Source organism: Oncorhynchus gorbuscha, linkage group LG16 (assembly GCF_021184085.1).
Source record: "Oncorhynchus gorbuscha isolate QuinsamMale2020 ecotype Even-year linkage group LG16, OgorEven_v1.0, whole genome shotgun sequence".
Taxonomy (NCBI): Eukaryota; Metazoa; Chordata; class Actinopteri; order Salmoniformes; family Salmonidae; genus Oncorhynchus; species Oncorhynchus gorbuscha.
This window is the reverse complement of record NC_060188.1, coordinates 17162588-17180436: the sequence shown is the minus strand read 5'-3', so window position 1 is coordinate 17180436 and position 17849 is coordinate 17162588. Positions and strand designations below refer to the sequence as shown.

General features: G+C 41.4%; 1 protein-coding gene across 10 annotated transcripts; it reads right to left on the bottom strand.

Annotated features, from left to right (window-relative positions):
• Positions 1 to 361: 361 nt before the first annotated feature.
• On the bottom strand, positions 362 to 17741 carry LOC123999138 (phosphoinositide 3-kinase regulatory subunit 6-like). Of its 10 annotated transcripts, none has more exons than XR_006832393.1 (22): positions 17559 to 17741; positions 15078 to 15166; positions 14783 to 14869; positions 14533 to 14624; positions 14333 to 14401; positions 13907 to 14042; positions 13685 to 13784; positions 13224 to 13401; positions 12936 to 13080; positions 9390 to 9476; positions 8915 to 9278; positions 8571 to 8664; positions 6653 to 6772; positions 6371 to 6481; positions 5085 to 5190; positions 4899 to 4972; positions 4571 to 4661; positions 4415 to 4467; positions 4012 to 4112; positions 3630 to 3857; positions 790 to 856; positions 362 to 535 (listed from the first exon to the last, which is right to left on the bottom strand). XR_006832393.1 is itself a non-coding variant. In XM_046304585.1 (20 exons), the coding sequence occupies exons 2-20, from the start codon at positions 15112 to 15114 to the stop codon at positions 3701 to 3703; spliced, it is 2202 nt and encodes a 733-aa protein (XP_046160541.1). In that variant the 5' UTR covers positions 15115 to 15166; positions 17555 to 17741; the 3' UTR covers positions 3519 to 3700. The 10 variants fall into 10 exon arrangements, 5 of the variants coding, with proteins under 5 accessions (XP_046160541.1, XP_046160540.1, XP_046160545.1 ...); XR_006832395.1 differs by having other exon boundaries at positions 366 to 513; XR_006832394.1 differs by having other exon boundaries at positions 369 to 516.
• Between the last annotated feature and the right edge of the window lie 108 nt (positions 17742 to 17849).

Below are 17849 nucleotides of genomic sequence, written 5' to 3'. Positions count from 1 at the left end.
TTGTGCTTCTAGTTCCAACAATGTAGTAATAACCAACGAGTAATCTAACCTAACAATTTCACAACAGCTACCTTGTACACACAAGTGTAAAGGGAAGAAGAATATGTACATAAAGATATATGAATGAGTGATGGTACAGAACGGCATAGGCAAGATGCAGTAGATGGTATCGAGTACAGTATATACATATGAGATGAGTCATTATATTAAACATTATAGTGATACATTTTTTACATGTATGGTAGCAGCCACTCAATGTTAGTGGTGGCTGTTTAACAGTCTGATGGCCTTGAGATAGAAGCTGTTTTTCAGTCTCTCAGTCCCTGCTTTGATGCACCTGTACTGACCTCGCCTTCTGGATGATAGCGGGGTGAACAGGCTCGGGTGGTTGTTGTCCTTGATGATCTTTATGGCCTTCCTGTGACATCGAGTGCATAGTTTCCTAGGAACGTGAAGCGAGGCGGCCATCTCTGTCGGTGCCGGAAGGGAGTCCGTCATGCTCCATCATGTTGTCTACTAGGTACATGTTGCATCACTCAAAAACAAATAACCAGGGTGTTTACAGACACAAGATCATCCACATGTATTGACCACATTTTTACTAATACTGTAGAACCTTGTTCTCAAGCTGTATCCGTACCCATTGGATGTAGTGATCACAATATAGTGGCTATATCTAGGAAAGACAAAGTTCCAAAAGCTGGGCCTAAAATAGTGTACAAGAGATGATATAAAAGTCACAGCAAAATATTGTGTGGATGATGTAAAAAGAAAATGTTTTGGTCTTACGTGATTAATGACGCTGCACTTAATGAATTTATGAAATTGCTTCTTCCAATTATTGATTAACATGTACCTGTTAAGAAACTGCCTGTTAGAACTGTCAAGGCTCCATGGAATGATGAGGAATTGAAAAACAGTATGGTTGAAAGAGATGAGGCTAAAGGAGTGGCTAATAAGTCTGGCTGCACATCTGACTGGCTGACTTAATGCAAACTGAGAAATGATGTGACTAAATGCAACAAAAAGGAGAAGAAACTGTATTATTTACATTTACATTTACATTTAAGTCATTTAGCAGACGCTCTTATCCAGAGCGACTTACAAATTGGTGCATTCACCTTATGACATCCAGTGGAACAACCACTTTACAATAGTGCATCTAAATATTTTAAGGGGGGGAGGGGGGGTGAGAAGGATTACTTTATCCTATCCTAGGTATTCCTTAAAGAGGTGGGGTTTCAGGTGTCTCCGGAAGGTGGTGATTGACTCCGCTGTCCTGGCGTCGTGAGGGAGTTTGTTCCACCATTGGGGAGCCAGAGCAGCGAACAGTTTTGACTGAGCTGAGCAGGAACTGTACTTCCTCAGTGGTTATTATGAAGCCAAGATAAATTATATAAAACACTGGAGTACTTTAAATGAAATGATGGGCAGAAAGACAAATTCAACTCCATCTTTCATCAAATCAGATGGCTTATTCAGCACAATACCATTCGATTTTGGCAATTATTTTAATGATCACTTCATTGGCAAAGTGGGCAAACTTAGGCAGGAAATGTCAACAATGAACAGTGAGCCATCATATTTATGCATAAAAAAATTATGAAAGAAAAGCATTGGAAGTTTGAATTTTGTAAAGTTAGTGTGGGAGAGGTGGAAGAATTATTGTTATCGATCAGTAATGACAAACCTCCTGTCAATGACAACTTAGATTGAAAGCTACCGAGGATGGTAGCAGACTCTATAGCGTCTCCAATCTATCATATCTTTAATCTGAGCCTAGAGGAAAGTCTTTGTCCTCAAGCTTGGAGGGAAGCCAAGGTAATTCCACTACCATAGAGTGGTAAAGCGGCCTTTACTGGTTCTAACAGCAGACTTTAAACTTGCTGCCAGCTCTTAGCAAACTGTTGGGGAAAATATGTGTTTGACCAAATACAATGCTATTTCTCTGTAAACAAATCGACAACAGACTTTCAGCATGCTTATAGAGAAGGGCACTCAACATGTACTACACTGACACAAATGACTGATGATTGGTTGAAAGAAATTGATAATAAGAAGATTGTGGGAGCTGTACTGTTAGATTTCAGTGCATCCTTTGATATAATTGACCATAACCTGTTGTTGAAAAAATATGTGTTATGGTTTTTCAACCTCGGCCATATTGTGGATTCGGAGCTATCTATCTAATATAACTAAAAGGGGTTTCTTTAATGGAAGCTTCTCTAATGTCAAATATGTAAAGTGTGTTGTACCACAGGGCAGCTCTCTAGGCCCTCCACTTTACTATTTTTACCATTAACCTGCCACTGGCATTAAACAAAGTTGATTCAACATATACACATCAGCAACCACAGCTAATGAAGTCACTGAAACCCTAAACAAAGAGATGCAGTCTTGAGTGGCCAGTAATAAACTGGTCCTGAACATCTCTAAAACTAAGAGCATTGTATTTGGTACATATCATTCCCTAAGTTCTAAACCTCAGCTGAATCTGGTAATGAATGGTGTGGCTTTTGAACACGTTGAGGAGACTAAATTACTTGGAGTTACTTTGGTTGTAAACTGTCATGGTCAAAACATATGCCAGAACAGAGCGACACGTCTTCCTCTTCATTGTAGTCAGAGTGTAATGACCGATGCTGGAGATGAGAACCAGGTACAGGGAGTCAAACATTTAAACAGGAACAGACAGGTAACAGAACAGGAACAGATAAACAAAGACAAACTAAAATTAATGCAGAAGCAGGGAACAGAGCGGGGAACCAGATAGATATAGGGAAGGTAATGACAGAGGTGATTGAGTCCAGGTGAGTCCAATAATCGCTGATGCGTGTGACAGGGGGGGAAGGTAGGTGTGTGTAATGATGATGGCAGGAGTGCTCAATGCTTGGAAGCCTGGCGCCCTCGAGCACCAGGGAGGAAGAGCGGGAGCAGGCATGACTCACAGGGCTGATATAAAAGAGACCGACTGCATCACTTCTTCTGGTTATAAGAAACATTAACGTGTTGAAAATCCCAAATTGTATGCATAGTCAACTTACACACACACATACCCCACCAGACATGCCACCAGGGGTCTTTTCACAGTCCCCAAATCCAAAACAAATTTAAGAAAGCGTAAAGTATTATATAGAGCCCTTATCTTATATTGCTCAAATGAACAGCAAACCTGGTTTAAGAAAACAGATAAAGCAACCCCTCATGGCACAACACCTCTCCCCTATTTGGCCTAGATAGTTTGCGTGTATGTATTGATATGTAGGCTACGTGTGCATTAAAAAATAAATAATTTGATGTGGTTCTGTGCTTGAGCTGTTCTTGTCTATTAATGTTCTGTATTATGTCATGTTTCATGTTTTGTGTGGAACCCAGGAAAAGCAGCTGCTGCTTTTGCAACAGCTGAAATAAATTAAATAAAATAGAAATACATACAACATCTCTTGTATGTTTTTTTTTCTTATACATCTTTTTCATAAAACATATGTTAGGATTTTAAAACAAGATTTCATTGGGAAGGCAGATAAAACACTTTTTTAATCAAAATAAATCCCTTTTGCATGTGAAAACACAGAATCTTACTCATTATTCCATGTGCATAACCAATGTCACTTTTGTTTTTAGCTTACTTCGCCGTTGGCCAGAGCGGGGCACCTGGCTCACGCCTGGGATGGAGCCCGGGCCAAATAATCAAATCCCTTCAGTGGTTGATGCCAGTGAAGGTATTGATTGGCAGAGGCAGGATCTTGCACATGTATTTGCTCAGCCCCGACTCCCTCTCCTCTCCCACACTGAACTTGGACTTGGAACTTGTCTGGAGGCAATACCCTGGATCCAAACATGGAGAGATCTCAATGCTGTAGAGGAGTGTTAGTTACTTAGTTATTACAGTTTGGAAATAACTCTGTAAAATTCTCTGTAAAAGACAACCAAATAACTACTGTATAGTATTCATCAATAGAGATGGTAGAGCATTGTGGCATTCTATTGCTGATGAGTGTGATCTCTGACCTTTGCACATGTGTGTATTTCCTGCGACAGTCTTTGTCCAGACAGACAGTGAAGGTCTTATCCTCCAGGATTCTGATTTTAATGTTTTGGGTTCTGATCTCCTGTCAACACAGCATGGTCAAATTAAATATCCTGATAGGTTAGGAGCAAAAATCATTGTGGGATGTGACTCCAAACTGCAGTACTCTATGCCTACCCTCTTTGCATTTATGGGCTCAAATCAAAACTCTACCATTATATATAATTGCCTTAATCAATAATCTACTTTGAAGGTGAGACATGAGGATACGATCAAGAAACCACATCTGGCAGTGTGTTGCCTAACTGACAGTTTTAGTACTTTTTAATATGGTGTTATTGGGGTCTCAATGATTTATTATCACACATTCAGAAATATCCTTACCGTGCAGCATCTTGGATTTGTACTGTCAAAATTGACAGTGAGGAAATCAAGACCTAGGGAAAGTAGGGATGACAAATTGTTGATTTGAGGTAATGAAACCAAGTTGCCCTTGAGAACAGCTATGTAGTTACTACATGTATATGTTTTAATGCAAACCTTCTGTTTCATTGGGTGATATTGCACTGATGCCCACTCCACATGTCATGACTGACATTCCCTGAACAACCTCTTGTTTGCTCAAGGAGACCTGCAGAAAGCATTTCAGACACACACACATTTGGTACTGTAGTTAAGACATTATGCCATATGGATTAAAAGGATATCTAGATATTTCCTTAGTTGTTACTTTTCATTTAAAAGTGTACTATTTGTTCCTAAATTATTACAATGATACTGTACTACACTAACCAAGCATGAACACATCCACTAACCACTAATCAAATACTCTATAACACACATAGGGAAGAAAGCCTTCAGAAAGTACCTTACTGTAATTCACAGAAACCACCACTCCACAGGTTCCAAGTGTCTTCCTTGTTCGTCGCCTACTAGATCTCTCTGCATAGAGACATTATGCAATCACCAACAGAGGCAGTAACAGGACGATCTAGTTTCTGTCCCTGTCCTGACACCACGGTTCATGCTGCATTCACAGTTGTGACAACAGTACCTTGTCTCAGATTTTCTCTGAGTGTTTTAGACTCCGGGAACTCAGCATCCAGGTGGGACACAAACACATCGTCCACAGGGCTGCCAGTCTGGCCAGAGACAGAGATCTAAAAACACAACAGGGCAACAAGAACAAGCTCAAATTAGGGACAATGTCACGCCTTGGTCTTAGTATTTTGTGTTTTCGTTATTTATTTGGTCAGGCCAGGGTGTGACATGGGTTTATTTTGTGGTGTGTTTTGTATTGGGGTTTAGTAGGTATTGGGATTGCGATTGAGTAGGGTTGTCCAGCATATTCTATGGCTGCCTGAGGCGGTTCTCAATCAGAGTCAGGTGATTCTCGTTGTCTCTGATCGGGAACCATATTTAGGTAGCCTGGGTTTCACTGTGTGTTTGTGGGTGATTGTTCCTGTCTCTGTGTTTGTTTTCACAAGATAGGCTGTATAGATTTTCACGTTTGTTTTGTATATTAAGTTATTTCATGTATTTTTTATTAAAGAACATGAGTAACCACCACGCCGCATTTTGGTCCGACTCTCTTTCAACAGACGAACGCCGTTACAGACAAATTGTGTTTTTTTTCTCTTCATGATAACAAGTGGTTAAATTGAGACGGAGCTACTCGAAGCAGGGCTCCTGCACCTTGGGTCAAAGGGAAAGCCAAGCTCCAGTAATCTACGGGTCCAAAGAAGAAAGAAGGATAAAACGTATGATAAACCAAGGTTAAGATTAAGGTTACGGTACCCTAGGCTGAGAGCAACCATAAATTTAGCTTCATGTCCACATCCTTGTTAAACCCTAACCCTCAACCCTAACCCTAGATTCATGTCTACATCCCAGTTTAACCCTTAACCTCAACCACAACCCTATTCCTAGCCCCATGCCCACATCAAAGTTCAACCCTAAACATAGCCTCAACTCTAACCAAAATGCTAGCTTCATGTCCACATCCCGGTTCAAACCTAGACTCAACGACAACCCTAAGCCTAGCTTTACATCCACAATCTGGTTCAACCCTAACCCTGGCCCCAATCACAAACTTATCCCTAGCTCCTGACCTAACTCCAACTCCATATCTAGTCCCCCCCCCCCGTCCAAATAGGGCTTTCCAACCTACAAATTCCCAATTTAACCCCGGATGATAACTGTAATCATTATGTTAAACTGGGCTATGAACTATGTATGAACTATTCATGGGCTGCCATATGTTGGTGTTACATCCTGCTGATAACACACATGCATGCACACATGTGACTATGACATGTGGATGTATCTAAGGGAGCTGACCTTGACAGAGTAGAGTGTGAAGTGGACAGGCTGTAGGCCACAGCGAAGGTAGTAGGAGAGGACATCCACAAGGAAGTGGTTGGGTTCTGATGACCTGCTGTGACTGGACTGCTGCAATGGCACATAGTAGACACAGTATTAGGTCTCACTGTGACATGACTGGATGTCTATTTCTATCTTTAAAAACCCTTTCCATTTAGGTAACCTTGAACCCATTTAATGGATCTTTCTGATCAGAATTAGATTACTTTATAAAACAATGCATGTATTAGGACTCATTACCGTTCCTGCCAGCTTTGGAATCATGGCTCCCAAACTGATGATGTTGCTTTCGTACCAGGGATCGACCCTTCCTAAGAACGAGGCTAGAGACAACCTGTCTCCGACTTGTGATGTGCTTTCCTGAAAAAGAGAAAAGACTGGTTCCATAACCTAGCAAATCATACCGGTTACTGTACATATGAGATGGATGTTTATTTTACATTATTGGTATTATTTTACATTATTGGTTGCATCACTGCCTGGTACGGCAATTGCTTGGCCTCCGACCGCAAGTCACGAGCATGGCGCTTGTAACGCCAGGGTAGTGGGTTCGATTCCCGGGACCACCCATACGTAGAATGTATGCACACATGACTGTAAGTCGCTTTGGATAAAAGCGTCTGCTAAATGGCATATATTATTATTATATTATTACTACAGAGGGTAGTGCGTATGGCCCAGTACATCACTGGGGCTAACCTGCCTGCAATCCAGGACCTCTACACCAGGCAATGTCAGAGGAAGGCCCTAAAAATTGTCAAAGACCCCAGCCACCCCAGTCATAGACTGTTCTCTCTACTACCTCATGGCAAGCTGTACCGGAGTGCCAAGTCTAGGACAAAAATGCTTCACAACAGTTTTTACCCCAAAGCCATAGACTCCTGAACAGGTAATCAAATGGCTACCCGGACTACATTTACATTACATTTAAGTCATTTAGGTCATTGGTGCATTGACTATTCGCACTGTGTGCCCCCACCAACCCCACCCCCTCTTTTACATTGCTGATGCTATTCTCTGTTGATCATATATGCATAATCACTCTAAGTATACATTCATGTACATACTACCTCACTTGGCCCGACCAACCAGTGCTCCCACACATTGGCTAACCGGGCTATCTGCATTGTGTCCCACCACCCACCACCCGCCAACCCCTCTTTTACGCTACTGCTACTCTCTGTTCATCATATATGCATAGTCACTTTAACCATATCTACATGTACATACTACCTCAATCAGCCTGACTAACCAGTGTCTGTAGGTAACCTCGCTACTTTTATAACCTCGCTAATTTTATAGCCTCGCTACTTTTATAACCTCGCTACTTTTATAACCTCGCTACTTTCATAACCTCGCTACTTTTATAGCCTCGCTACTTTTATAACCTCGCTACGTTTATAGCCTCGCTACTTTTATAACCTCACTTCTTTTATAACCTCGCTACTTTTATAGCCTCGCTACTTTTATAACCTCGCTACGTTTATAGCCTCGCTACTTTTATAACCTCGCTTCTTTTATAACCTCGCTACTTTTATAGCCTCGCTACTTTTATAGCCTCGCTACTTTTATAACTCGCTATGTTTATAGCCTCGCTACTTTTATAGCCTCGCTACGTTTATAACCTCGCTACTTTTATAACCTCGCTACTTTTATAGCCTCGCTACTTTTATAACCTCGCTACTTTTATAGCCTCGCTACTTTTATAACCTCGCTACGTTTATAACCTCGCTACTTTTATAGCCTCGCTACTTTTATAACCTTGCTACTTTTATAACCTCGCTACTTTTATAGCCTCGCTACTTTTATAACCTCGCTACTTTTATAGCCTCGCTACTTTTATAACCTCGCTACTTTTATAGCCTCGCTACTTTTATAACCTCGCTACTTTTATAGCCTCGCTACTTTTATAACCTCGCTACTTTTATAACCTCGCTACTTTTATAGCCTCGCTACTTTTATAACCTCGCTACTTTTATAGCCTGTCTTTTTACTGTTGTTTTATTTCTTTACTTACCTATTGTTCACCTAATACCTTTTTTGCACTATTGGTTAGAGCCTGTAAGTAAGCATTTCACTGTAATACCTGTTGTATTCGGTGCACGTGACAAATAAACTTTGATTTGATCATTGGATTTTGAACTGGATTATTGCTCACAGGTGAATTGACAATAGGCTCATCAGTGACAGGGATGTAGTATATCTGTAGGTTCACTCTCTTGGTCAAGATGAGATGTTTTGCCTCCCGTTTTCTGCACACAAAAGTAATGCACATTGTAAAATAGTTCACACACATTTCTAAATTACAGAATTACAGTGTAATTACAGTGTACAGTAGTCCTCTGTATCTCAGTTGGTAGAGCATGGTGTTTGCAACGCCAGGATAGTGGGTTCAACTTACAGCACTACCCATACATACTTTAGATAAAAACTGAATTTCACATGTATGAGGATGGAACTAGGTATTAAGGGACATTAAGGGTAAGTAGAAGTACATCCTACCGGATGGAGTGATACACCTTGGCCAGTCTCCCCAGCACCCTGTCGTCTCCCATCATCACTATGCGTGCGGTATGGTTCCCCTCCTCTTTAGGGAGAGGGGTGCTACAGGTGGGCCCCTTGATGTTTTCCTGTACCAGAGCCATTTTGTCTTCTGGCTTCATTCTCCCTCTGAAACACGGTGACCGTGACCGAGTGAATGGATTCCTCTGTTCCCGCTCCCCCATGTCAGACAGGTCCTTCTCTATTCCACTATCAACAGACAGGTGGGAAACCCTCTTAGAAACATCCTCCTCTTCCTCCTCCTGGTACATAGAGTTCCGCTCAGAGGTGGAAACGTTTAGGGTGAAGTTTACCAGCTCATTCCCTATAGAAAAATACAAAAGATTCAAAGATTGCCACACTATTAGTCTGATTTGACAGAATTTTCAAGTCTTTATAATGGCCTAGAAACTAAGGTTCTCTTATGTTGACTCACACAGCTCCTCTTCGTTTGTCCACAGGTGGAACTGAATCTCTGGCGAGGGCAATGGAGTGTTAGAAAGAGAGCCATGGGCCTTTGGGTCTGAACAGAGAGAGAGAGTGAACATAACACAATAAACAGTGAATATTGTTTGTTTTTCTTGTTTGTCACAGTCAGCAAATATCTTTCATTATTCTCCTTTAGCCTTCGGTGGTATACCATATACACCGTATGCCGGGGTATTTAGAAATGGCCACGGGATGGTTTTTCAATTACCGTCAATACTGTTGAAATGATTTCTTTGAAGTTTTTCAATACATTTTAGTATTTTTAGCTACTCTTTAAGTAAATACCTGCAGTAAACTTTTACAATACCTTAGGAGATAAAGCAGATCGCGTTCTTCATTTCACTTGTCACACTATTTTACATTATGAAGCTTAAAGTAGTTCCCCAGAACAGTTAAGCCAGTCACGTGGTTGTTTGTAAATAGCACAACGGGTGAAAGAGGGAGCAGGTGAGTCTATCTGTGTATTAACAAGGGTATTATATTTCACTTTGAAAGACAACAGTTGTCACGCCCTGGTCGAAGTAATGTATGTTTGTCTTCATTTATTTGGTCAGGCCAGGGTGTGACATGGGTTATTGTGGTGCGTTTTTGTCATGGGTTTTTGTGGGGTGTCTAGCATAGTCTATGGCTGCCTGAGGCGGTTCTCAATCAGAGTCAGGTGATTATCGTTGTCTCTGATTGGGAACCATATTTAGGCAGCCATATTCTTTGAGTATGTCGTAGGTGATTGTTCCTGTCTTTGTGTTAGTTGTCACCAGATAGGCTGTATAGGTTTTCACATTCCGGTTGTTGTTTTTGTATTGTTCGTGTTTCATCATTATTAAACATGTATCAAAATTACCACGCTGCATTTTGGTCCGACTCTCCTTCGACGGAAGAAAACCGTAACAACAGTGTTTTGCTTCAAAAGAGTGAGCAGGGGTGTGCAACTATAGTTTTCCTTCACAGAAAAGACATTAGTGTAAGAAAATAGGTGAATTTTTATCAAATGACAAAGGAAGTGCAAAACCATTTGGCTGGCAGCCACACAACTAAATGAGCTTAATATGAAAATTCAAGGTCTTTTAAAACATATTTCTAATGTTTATCATAGAAGGAATGTAGCCAGCTACATTTCCCAATGTTTTGCTTAAAGTTAATCTTGCATTTTACAGGAGAAAAGTAGGCTAAAAATGAAAATGACCAGAGAAAGGTAGCTACACATTAGGCTGTCTGCTGATAGAATGCCCTTTTGTGAATTCTCATCCAAGTGGAGAAGTGCAACTGAAGCACAAAATTAGTCTGATGCCGGGCAGACATGACACGAAGAAACATTTTAGATCTGCGTTTATAAAACGCATAAAGGTAGTTCTTATGCGTTTTGTCTTTTCTTTGTGAAAAACGCAGAATTCTTTAACACGACCCCTAAGTTTAACTTGCTAGTTATCTAAGTTAGTGGCTGAAATAAATAGATAACAGGGCATCATATGGTGTTAGCTTTCTGCCGTGTTTGACAGACCTGTACAGCTGCCAATGCTATCTTGATTTCCTTGCGTTTTTTTCTTCTCTACGTTCTTGGCTGTCTACTACTCCGCCCCTCTTCTCCAAGCAGAGCAGGCAGGCCCATTGCCCTAGCAACTCCAAACTCCACACAGACACAGTGTGTACACATGCTCCAGAGCCAGGACTGTTCTTCCTTCCAAACTTTTGTTCCTTTGCACAATGTCTCTCATTCACTTGTAAAATGTCCAAACTCACAAAAATGGCATTCGGTAGCTCCTACCTATATACAGTACTAGTCAAAAGTTTGGACACACCTACTCATTCAACGTTTTTTCTTGATTTGTTACTATTTTCTACATTGTAGAATAAAGGTGAAGACATCAAAACTATGAAATAACACATATGGAATCATGTAGTAACCGAAGAAGTGTTAAACAAATCGGTATATATTTTATATTTGAGATTCTTCGAAGTAGCCACCCTATGCTAAGCACTTGTTGGCTGCTTTTCCTTCACTATGCGGTTTCAACTCATCCCAAACCATCTCAATGGGTTGAGGTTGGGTGATTGTGGAGGCCAGGTAATCTGATGCAGCACTCCATTACTCTCCTTCTTGGTCAAATAGGCCTTACGCAGCTTGGAGGTGAGTTGGGTCATTGACCTGTAGAAAAACAAATGACAGTCCCACTAAGTGCAAACCAGATGGGATTGCGTATTGCTGCAGAATGCTGTGGTAGCCATGCTGGTTAAGTGTGCCTTGAATTCTAAATAAATAATTGACAGTGTCACCAGCAAAGCACCCCCACACCATCACACCTCCTCCTCTGTGCTTCACGGTGGGAACCACACATGCAGAGATCATCCGTTCACCTACTCTGCGTCTCACTAAGACACGGCGGTTGGAACCAAAACTCTCAAATTTAGACTAATCAGACCAAAGGACAGATTTCCACCGGTCTAATGTCCATAGCTTGTGTTTCTTGGCCCAAGCAAGTCTCTACTTATTATTGGTGTCCTGTAGTAGTGGTTTCTTTGCAGGCATTTGACCATGACCAAGGCCTGATCCACGCAGTCTCCTCTGAACAGTTGATATTGAGATGTGTCTGTTACTTGAACTCTGTGAATAATTTTTGTTGGGCTTATCCTCCGCAGCAGAGGTAACTCTGGGTCTTCCTTTCCTGTGGCGGTCCTCATGAGAGCCAGTTTCATCATAGCACTTGACTGGTTTTGCAACTGCACTTGAAGAAACTTTCAAAGTACTTGAAATTTTCTGGATTGACTGACCTTCATGTCTTAAAGTAATGATGGACTGTCATTTGTCTTTGCTTATTTGAGCTGTTCTTGCCATATTTGGTATTTTACCAAATAGGGCTATCTTCTCTGAACCAAGCCTACCTTGCCATAACACAACTTATTGGCTCAAATGCATTAAGAAGGAAAGAAAGTCCACAAATGAACTTTTAACAAGGCACACATGTTAATTGAAATGCATTCCAGGTGACAACCTCATGAAGCTGGTTGAGAGAATTCCAAAAGTGTGCAAAGCTGTCATCAAGGCAAAGGGTGGCTACGTTGAAGAATCTCAAATTTAAAATATATTTAGATTTGCTTAACACTTTTTAAACACTTTTTTAACATGATTCCATATGTGTTATTTCATAGTTCTGATGTCTTCACTATTATTCTACAATGTAGAAAATAGTCAAAATAAAGAAAAACCCTGGAATAAGTAGGTGTCCAAACTTTTGACAGGTACTGTATGTATAACTTCATGAGCTGGATTGCCTGTCTTTGCAATTAGTTTATTTTCGTTTGCGCTTGTTAGCATATTTAGCTTAGCAGCCTTCATGGAAATTTGCTATGACTTGTGCTAATTTAGTTAGCATTGTGGAAATAGATGCCCAATGGGTTTTCTGGTGCCCCCTTGTGTACTAAACCTGTAATACCGTAAGGACGATATGCCAATAGGAAAATCTGGATACCGCCCAACCCTATCCTGCTTTACACACACCTTGGTTAGCAGAGGTCAGGATGTCCCTGTAGATGTGCTGTAGCCTGGTTAGGTACTGGTCACGGCCTGCCTCGCCGTTCTCTATACTCTGCTCTACAGCTAACACCACCTCCTGGAAGTACTGCTCCACATCTTCTCCTAGATCCTGCGGTACACACACACATGCACTCCCGCACACACGCAGGCACACACGTGATTTCATAATCCATCTGATGCACACAAATACCAAGATATGAAATCAATTAATCCAAACGTCTCATATCATCACAGCCCATCGACCTCCCTCACCTCCAGAGCTTGAGTCAGTATGGGACCATGACAGGCCTTCACCAGTCCAGCCTGCAGAGTGTGCAGTAACACCCGTCTTGCCAGTACGTCGCTTTGGGGGCTGGCCAGCACCAGGTCTGCCCTCACCGCCTGCCACAGGGGCCCTGAGAACACAGCCGGGTCTGCAAACACAAATACCCTACAGGGGACTCAGTCAGACGGGCAGCCAGTAAGCACAGCTATTGTGGATACAGAACGACCTCAGAGTTGCTGACGGGAAAGTCCTCATTCAAAAGCATCAGTTTGTGAAAGGGAAAGTGACACCACAGCTCACACATAGCAAACAAACCCCCACCCTCACCTTATGGGAAATGACCATGACTAAATTAGTCAGCTGTTGCTAGTGACTACAAACTGACTTCAGTGGGGAGTGTAAAAATATCTTCTGATGGCACATGTGTTCGTGGGTGTTTTAAACTCACTTTTCCTGCTGGGGGAAATGTTTGTTCCTTAGGCTCTGCTCAGCAATCACCCTTCTCTGATACAAAGCTCCTGTGGAGGAAGTTATTGTCGGGGAGGGAGCTTTAGCAGAACAAAGGGAGTAAGGTAAATACATGTTTGGAGAACTGTATACTGTATTCATATGATTCAAATGTGCTTGTGCTACAGTACATGCCACTGTGTAAAGTGCTTGTGATGAGTACCTGGTGTGATCTGCTCCATCTTTATGCCTCTCATGTATCTCAGTGCGATAGTACAGTAGGGCTCTGGAAGTGTTAGGAGCCGTTTGAAGCACTCATACACTCTCTGAAACAGGTTGCATGGAATGTGGCTAGACTGCTGCCGATACAACGGAATAAAAAGAGCAGCCTTCTCAATCAGATACTTACATCAGAGCTGATTGGAAAGTAAAAACAATCACAAACACAAAACAATCACATAGCTTGAATAGGGCATCCCAAAATAAAACAAACAATATCATTATTCTAAGCAGGATAAAGATAACCAGGAAATCAACACAAGAAATATGGTACGTGGAAATAGCACAGTAAACTAGACGTCAGTAATACAGGACCTTCTACTCTCTGATCAAGGTTATTTCAGATGAAGGTAAGGTAAATTAATCTGACCTGAATAATAACATAGTTGAGAGTGTGAAGCAATGGAATGACATGCATCTTATAGTCAAGTCTCTCCACCTGAATCAACAAATGAAGGAAGCTTTCATCATCAAACTGACAATTAAAATGGCCAATTATACTTCTGAAGACAAAGGGCATGCCATGTGTCATTCTGCAAGAACAGAATACTCTGGTAGTGTCAGACCAACCTTCTCTAGCTCTTTGACCAGAACCCTGACCAGTGAGACACTGTTAGATGGATGGGTCTCCACCTTCTTATGAAGAGTCCACCTCAGCATACCTTCAGGAAGTCATACAAGGCTGCTGAATTGACCACATAATGTCCTCAAGTCTATTACATGTGTAATACTATTAATATTGTATAATAGATAATTATGCCACATAATGATGAATGGGATAATCGTTGACTTTTTATTGTTGTATGCACTGATAATGTACCTTTGTTGCATGAGGAGGCAGCCTGTCTGAGGATGGCCTGAATACTGTTGTACATACTGGCCTCCACTGCTGACGACATACTGTCACCTACAATAATAGAGTTATTAACATCAAATGTCATATTTCGACAAGATAGCAGCTCTGTTTAAAAACACAGTGGTCCTCTGTGTGGGGATTCTTACTACTAGATGTCAGTCTACCCAAGTAATTAAAAGGGACAAACAGTAAAGAGCTAAGTATATATGAATCATTTAAATACTGTATGAGTTCAAAGACTGAGTAAGTGAGCGTTTACCTACTGGAGGGTTCCATGGGGTTGTTTCCTCATTCATCCCAAGAGAATTTGGAGGTCAAACGTCACATTTTAGCATCATGGGCTCCCACCTAGATAAAGTAGCAGGGCTTGACACCACATGTACTGTACATAGTGGATTTAGATTGCTTTCGGAAAGTATTCAGACCCCTTGACTTTATCCACATTTGTTATGTTACAACCTTATTCTGAAATTGGTTACATAATCCCCCCCCTCAATCTACACACAATAGCCCATAATGACAAAGCTTATTTATTAAAAATATAAAACATTATTTACATAAGTATTCAGACCCTTTGCTTTGAGACTCAAAATTGAGCTCAGGTCCTGTTTCCTGTTTCCATTGATCATCCTTGAGATGTTTCTACAACTTGATTGGAATTAACCTGTGGTAAATTCAACATGCCTGTCTATATAAGGTCCCACAGTTGACAGTGCATGTCAGAGCAAAAACCAAGCAATGAGGTCGAAGGAATTGTCCATAGAGCACTGAGACAGGATTGTGTCGAGGCACAGATCTGGGGAAGGGTACCAAAACATTTCTACAGCATTGACGGTCCCTAAGAACACAGTGGCCTCCATCATTCTTAAATGGAAGAAGTTTGGAACCACCAAGAAGCTTCCTAGAGCTGACCACCCGGCCGAATTGAGCAATAAGGGGGAGAAGAGCCTTGGTCAGGGAGGTGACCAAGAACCCAATGGTCATTCTGAAAGAGCTACAGAGTTCCTCTGTTGAGATGGGAGAACCTTCCAGAAAGACAATCATCTCTGCAGCACTCCACCAATCAGGACTTTTTGGTAGAGTCGCCAGACGGAAGCCACTCCTCAATAAAAGGCACATGACAGCCCGCTTGGAGTTTACCAAAAGGCACCTAAAGACTATCAGACCATGGGAAATAAGATTCTCTGGTCTGGTGAAACCAAGATTGAACTCTTTGGTCTGAATGCGAAGCGTCACCTAGCGCCATCCCAACGATGAAGCATGGTGGTGGCAGCATCATGCTGTGGGGATGTTTTTCAGTGGCAGTGACTGGGATACTAGTCAGGATGGAGGGAAAGATTAACGGAGCAAAGTACAGAGAGATCCTTGACAAAAATCTGCTCCAGAGCGCTCAGGACCTCAGACTGGGGTGAAGGTTCACCTTCCAGCAGGAGAATGACCCTAAGCACACAGCCAAGTCAATGCAGGAGTGGCTTCGGGACAAGTCTCTGAATGTCTTTGAGTGGCCCAGCCAGAGCCCGGACTTGAACTCGATTGAGCATCTCTGTAAAGACCTGAAAATAGCTGTGCAGCAACACTCCCATCCAACCTGACAGAGCTTGAGACTATCTGCAGAGAAGAATGGGAGAAACTCCCCAAATACAGGGTTGCAAAGCTTGTAGCGTCACACCCAAGAAGACATGATGCTGTCATTGCTGCCAAAGGTGCTTCAACAAATGACTGAGTAAAGAGTCTTATTTTTTGCAAATGTTTTTAAAAACCTATTTTGCTTTGTCATTCTGGGATATGTGTGTAGATTGATGAGGGGAAAATGTATTTAATCAATATTAGAATTAGAATAAGGTAATGTACCAAAATGTGGAAAAAGTCAAGGGGTCTGAATATTTTCCAAATGAACTCTAAGACAAGAAACAGAAGGTGGGGGGGCACATCTCCGCAACTCATAAAAACATGAAGACTTTCTGATCATTCACTTGATAAGAGACACCTAGCCTACCAGACACCAAAGTTGATACATACAGAGAAACTTTGTGAGAAATTATTTTGACAAAATATAATTGATGAATTTATGTAATTTACAAATATACATGAAAACCCTATTACATTCATACAAACTCAAACGGCCTAATGCTGCTGTTCCATATCAACACATAGCATACAGTACAGTAAGCCTCCTCAGATCACACTTTAAGGCCAGAATGAACCTGTTTCCTGTCTACAGAAATGTGTGGGTGTAGAGAGCATGACGACTCGTTATAAACTGAGAAGTACTCTCTGACAAACTGAAAGGCAGAAAGACCAATAATGAAAAGATGTATTAACTACACAGATCAATCAATCAAATCAATCCTAGTCTAATTGTATATACCTTTTTAGTAATTTGTCACTGAAGTGAATTTTAAAAGTGCAAGTCTAGGGTGAAAAACTCCTTAGGGAACCCAGTTGACTGGCTCAGCATAAGCCTACATGTAAACTATTACTGACCTAGGCTATTTACAAAAACATGGTCATAAGCAACAGTGAAATTGATATCAATGTGCAGTGATCTATGACTGAGATCATTAAAAATAACATATATGTGTTCTAGATGTAAAAACAGCAAACTCTACATTGCAGCAATCACTATTACAAAACTATCGCAAAAGTCTGCTTTACAGGTGGTGCAAATACACTTGACTATTACAGTGTAGCCTGTAATATAATGAATTATACAGTAGTCATCCTACAGAGATTCACCTGCCTTGCATGTTGCCACTGTACGCTGACACTGGACGTGGACGAATTGACTGATGAGGAGCTGCAGCTACACGGTAACCCGTTGCTTTCGTAGATGGAAGTTTGGTTAAAAAAAGACAATTCATTACCCACATTCTATCATGTAGCCTCTCTAGGTACGTGAGTCGCGCGTCAGCCCTCCTGGCTAATCTAGTAGGCTACAGAAACTAAAACAGTATATTTGGCCACACCTTCTTTGTAATATGTAGGCAGGCTGACGTGCGACCCAATGTTCACTTCCTTTATATTATTGCTT

Bases quoted from the DNA above. Each gene is read 5' to 3' on its own strand.
- LOC123999138 (XM_046304585.1), bottom strand. From the start codon at position 15,114: ATGAATGAGGAAACAACCCCATGGAACCCTCCAGTAG. The intron at 13,081-13,223 runs GTGAGGGAGGTC...TGTGTACCGCAG, and splicing joins TACTGACTCAAGCTCTGGAG to GATCTAGGAGAAGATGTGGA. The intron at 3,858-4,011 runs GTCAGAGATCAC...ACTCCTCTACAG, and splicing joins AAATACACACATGTGCAAAG to CATTGAGATCTCTCCATGTT.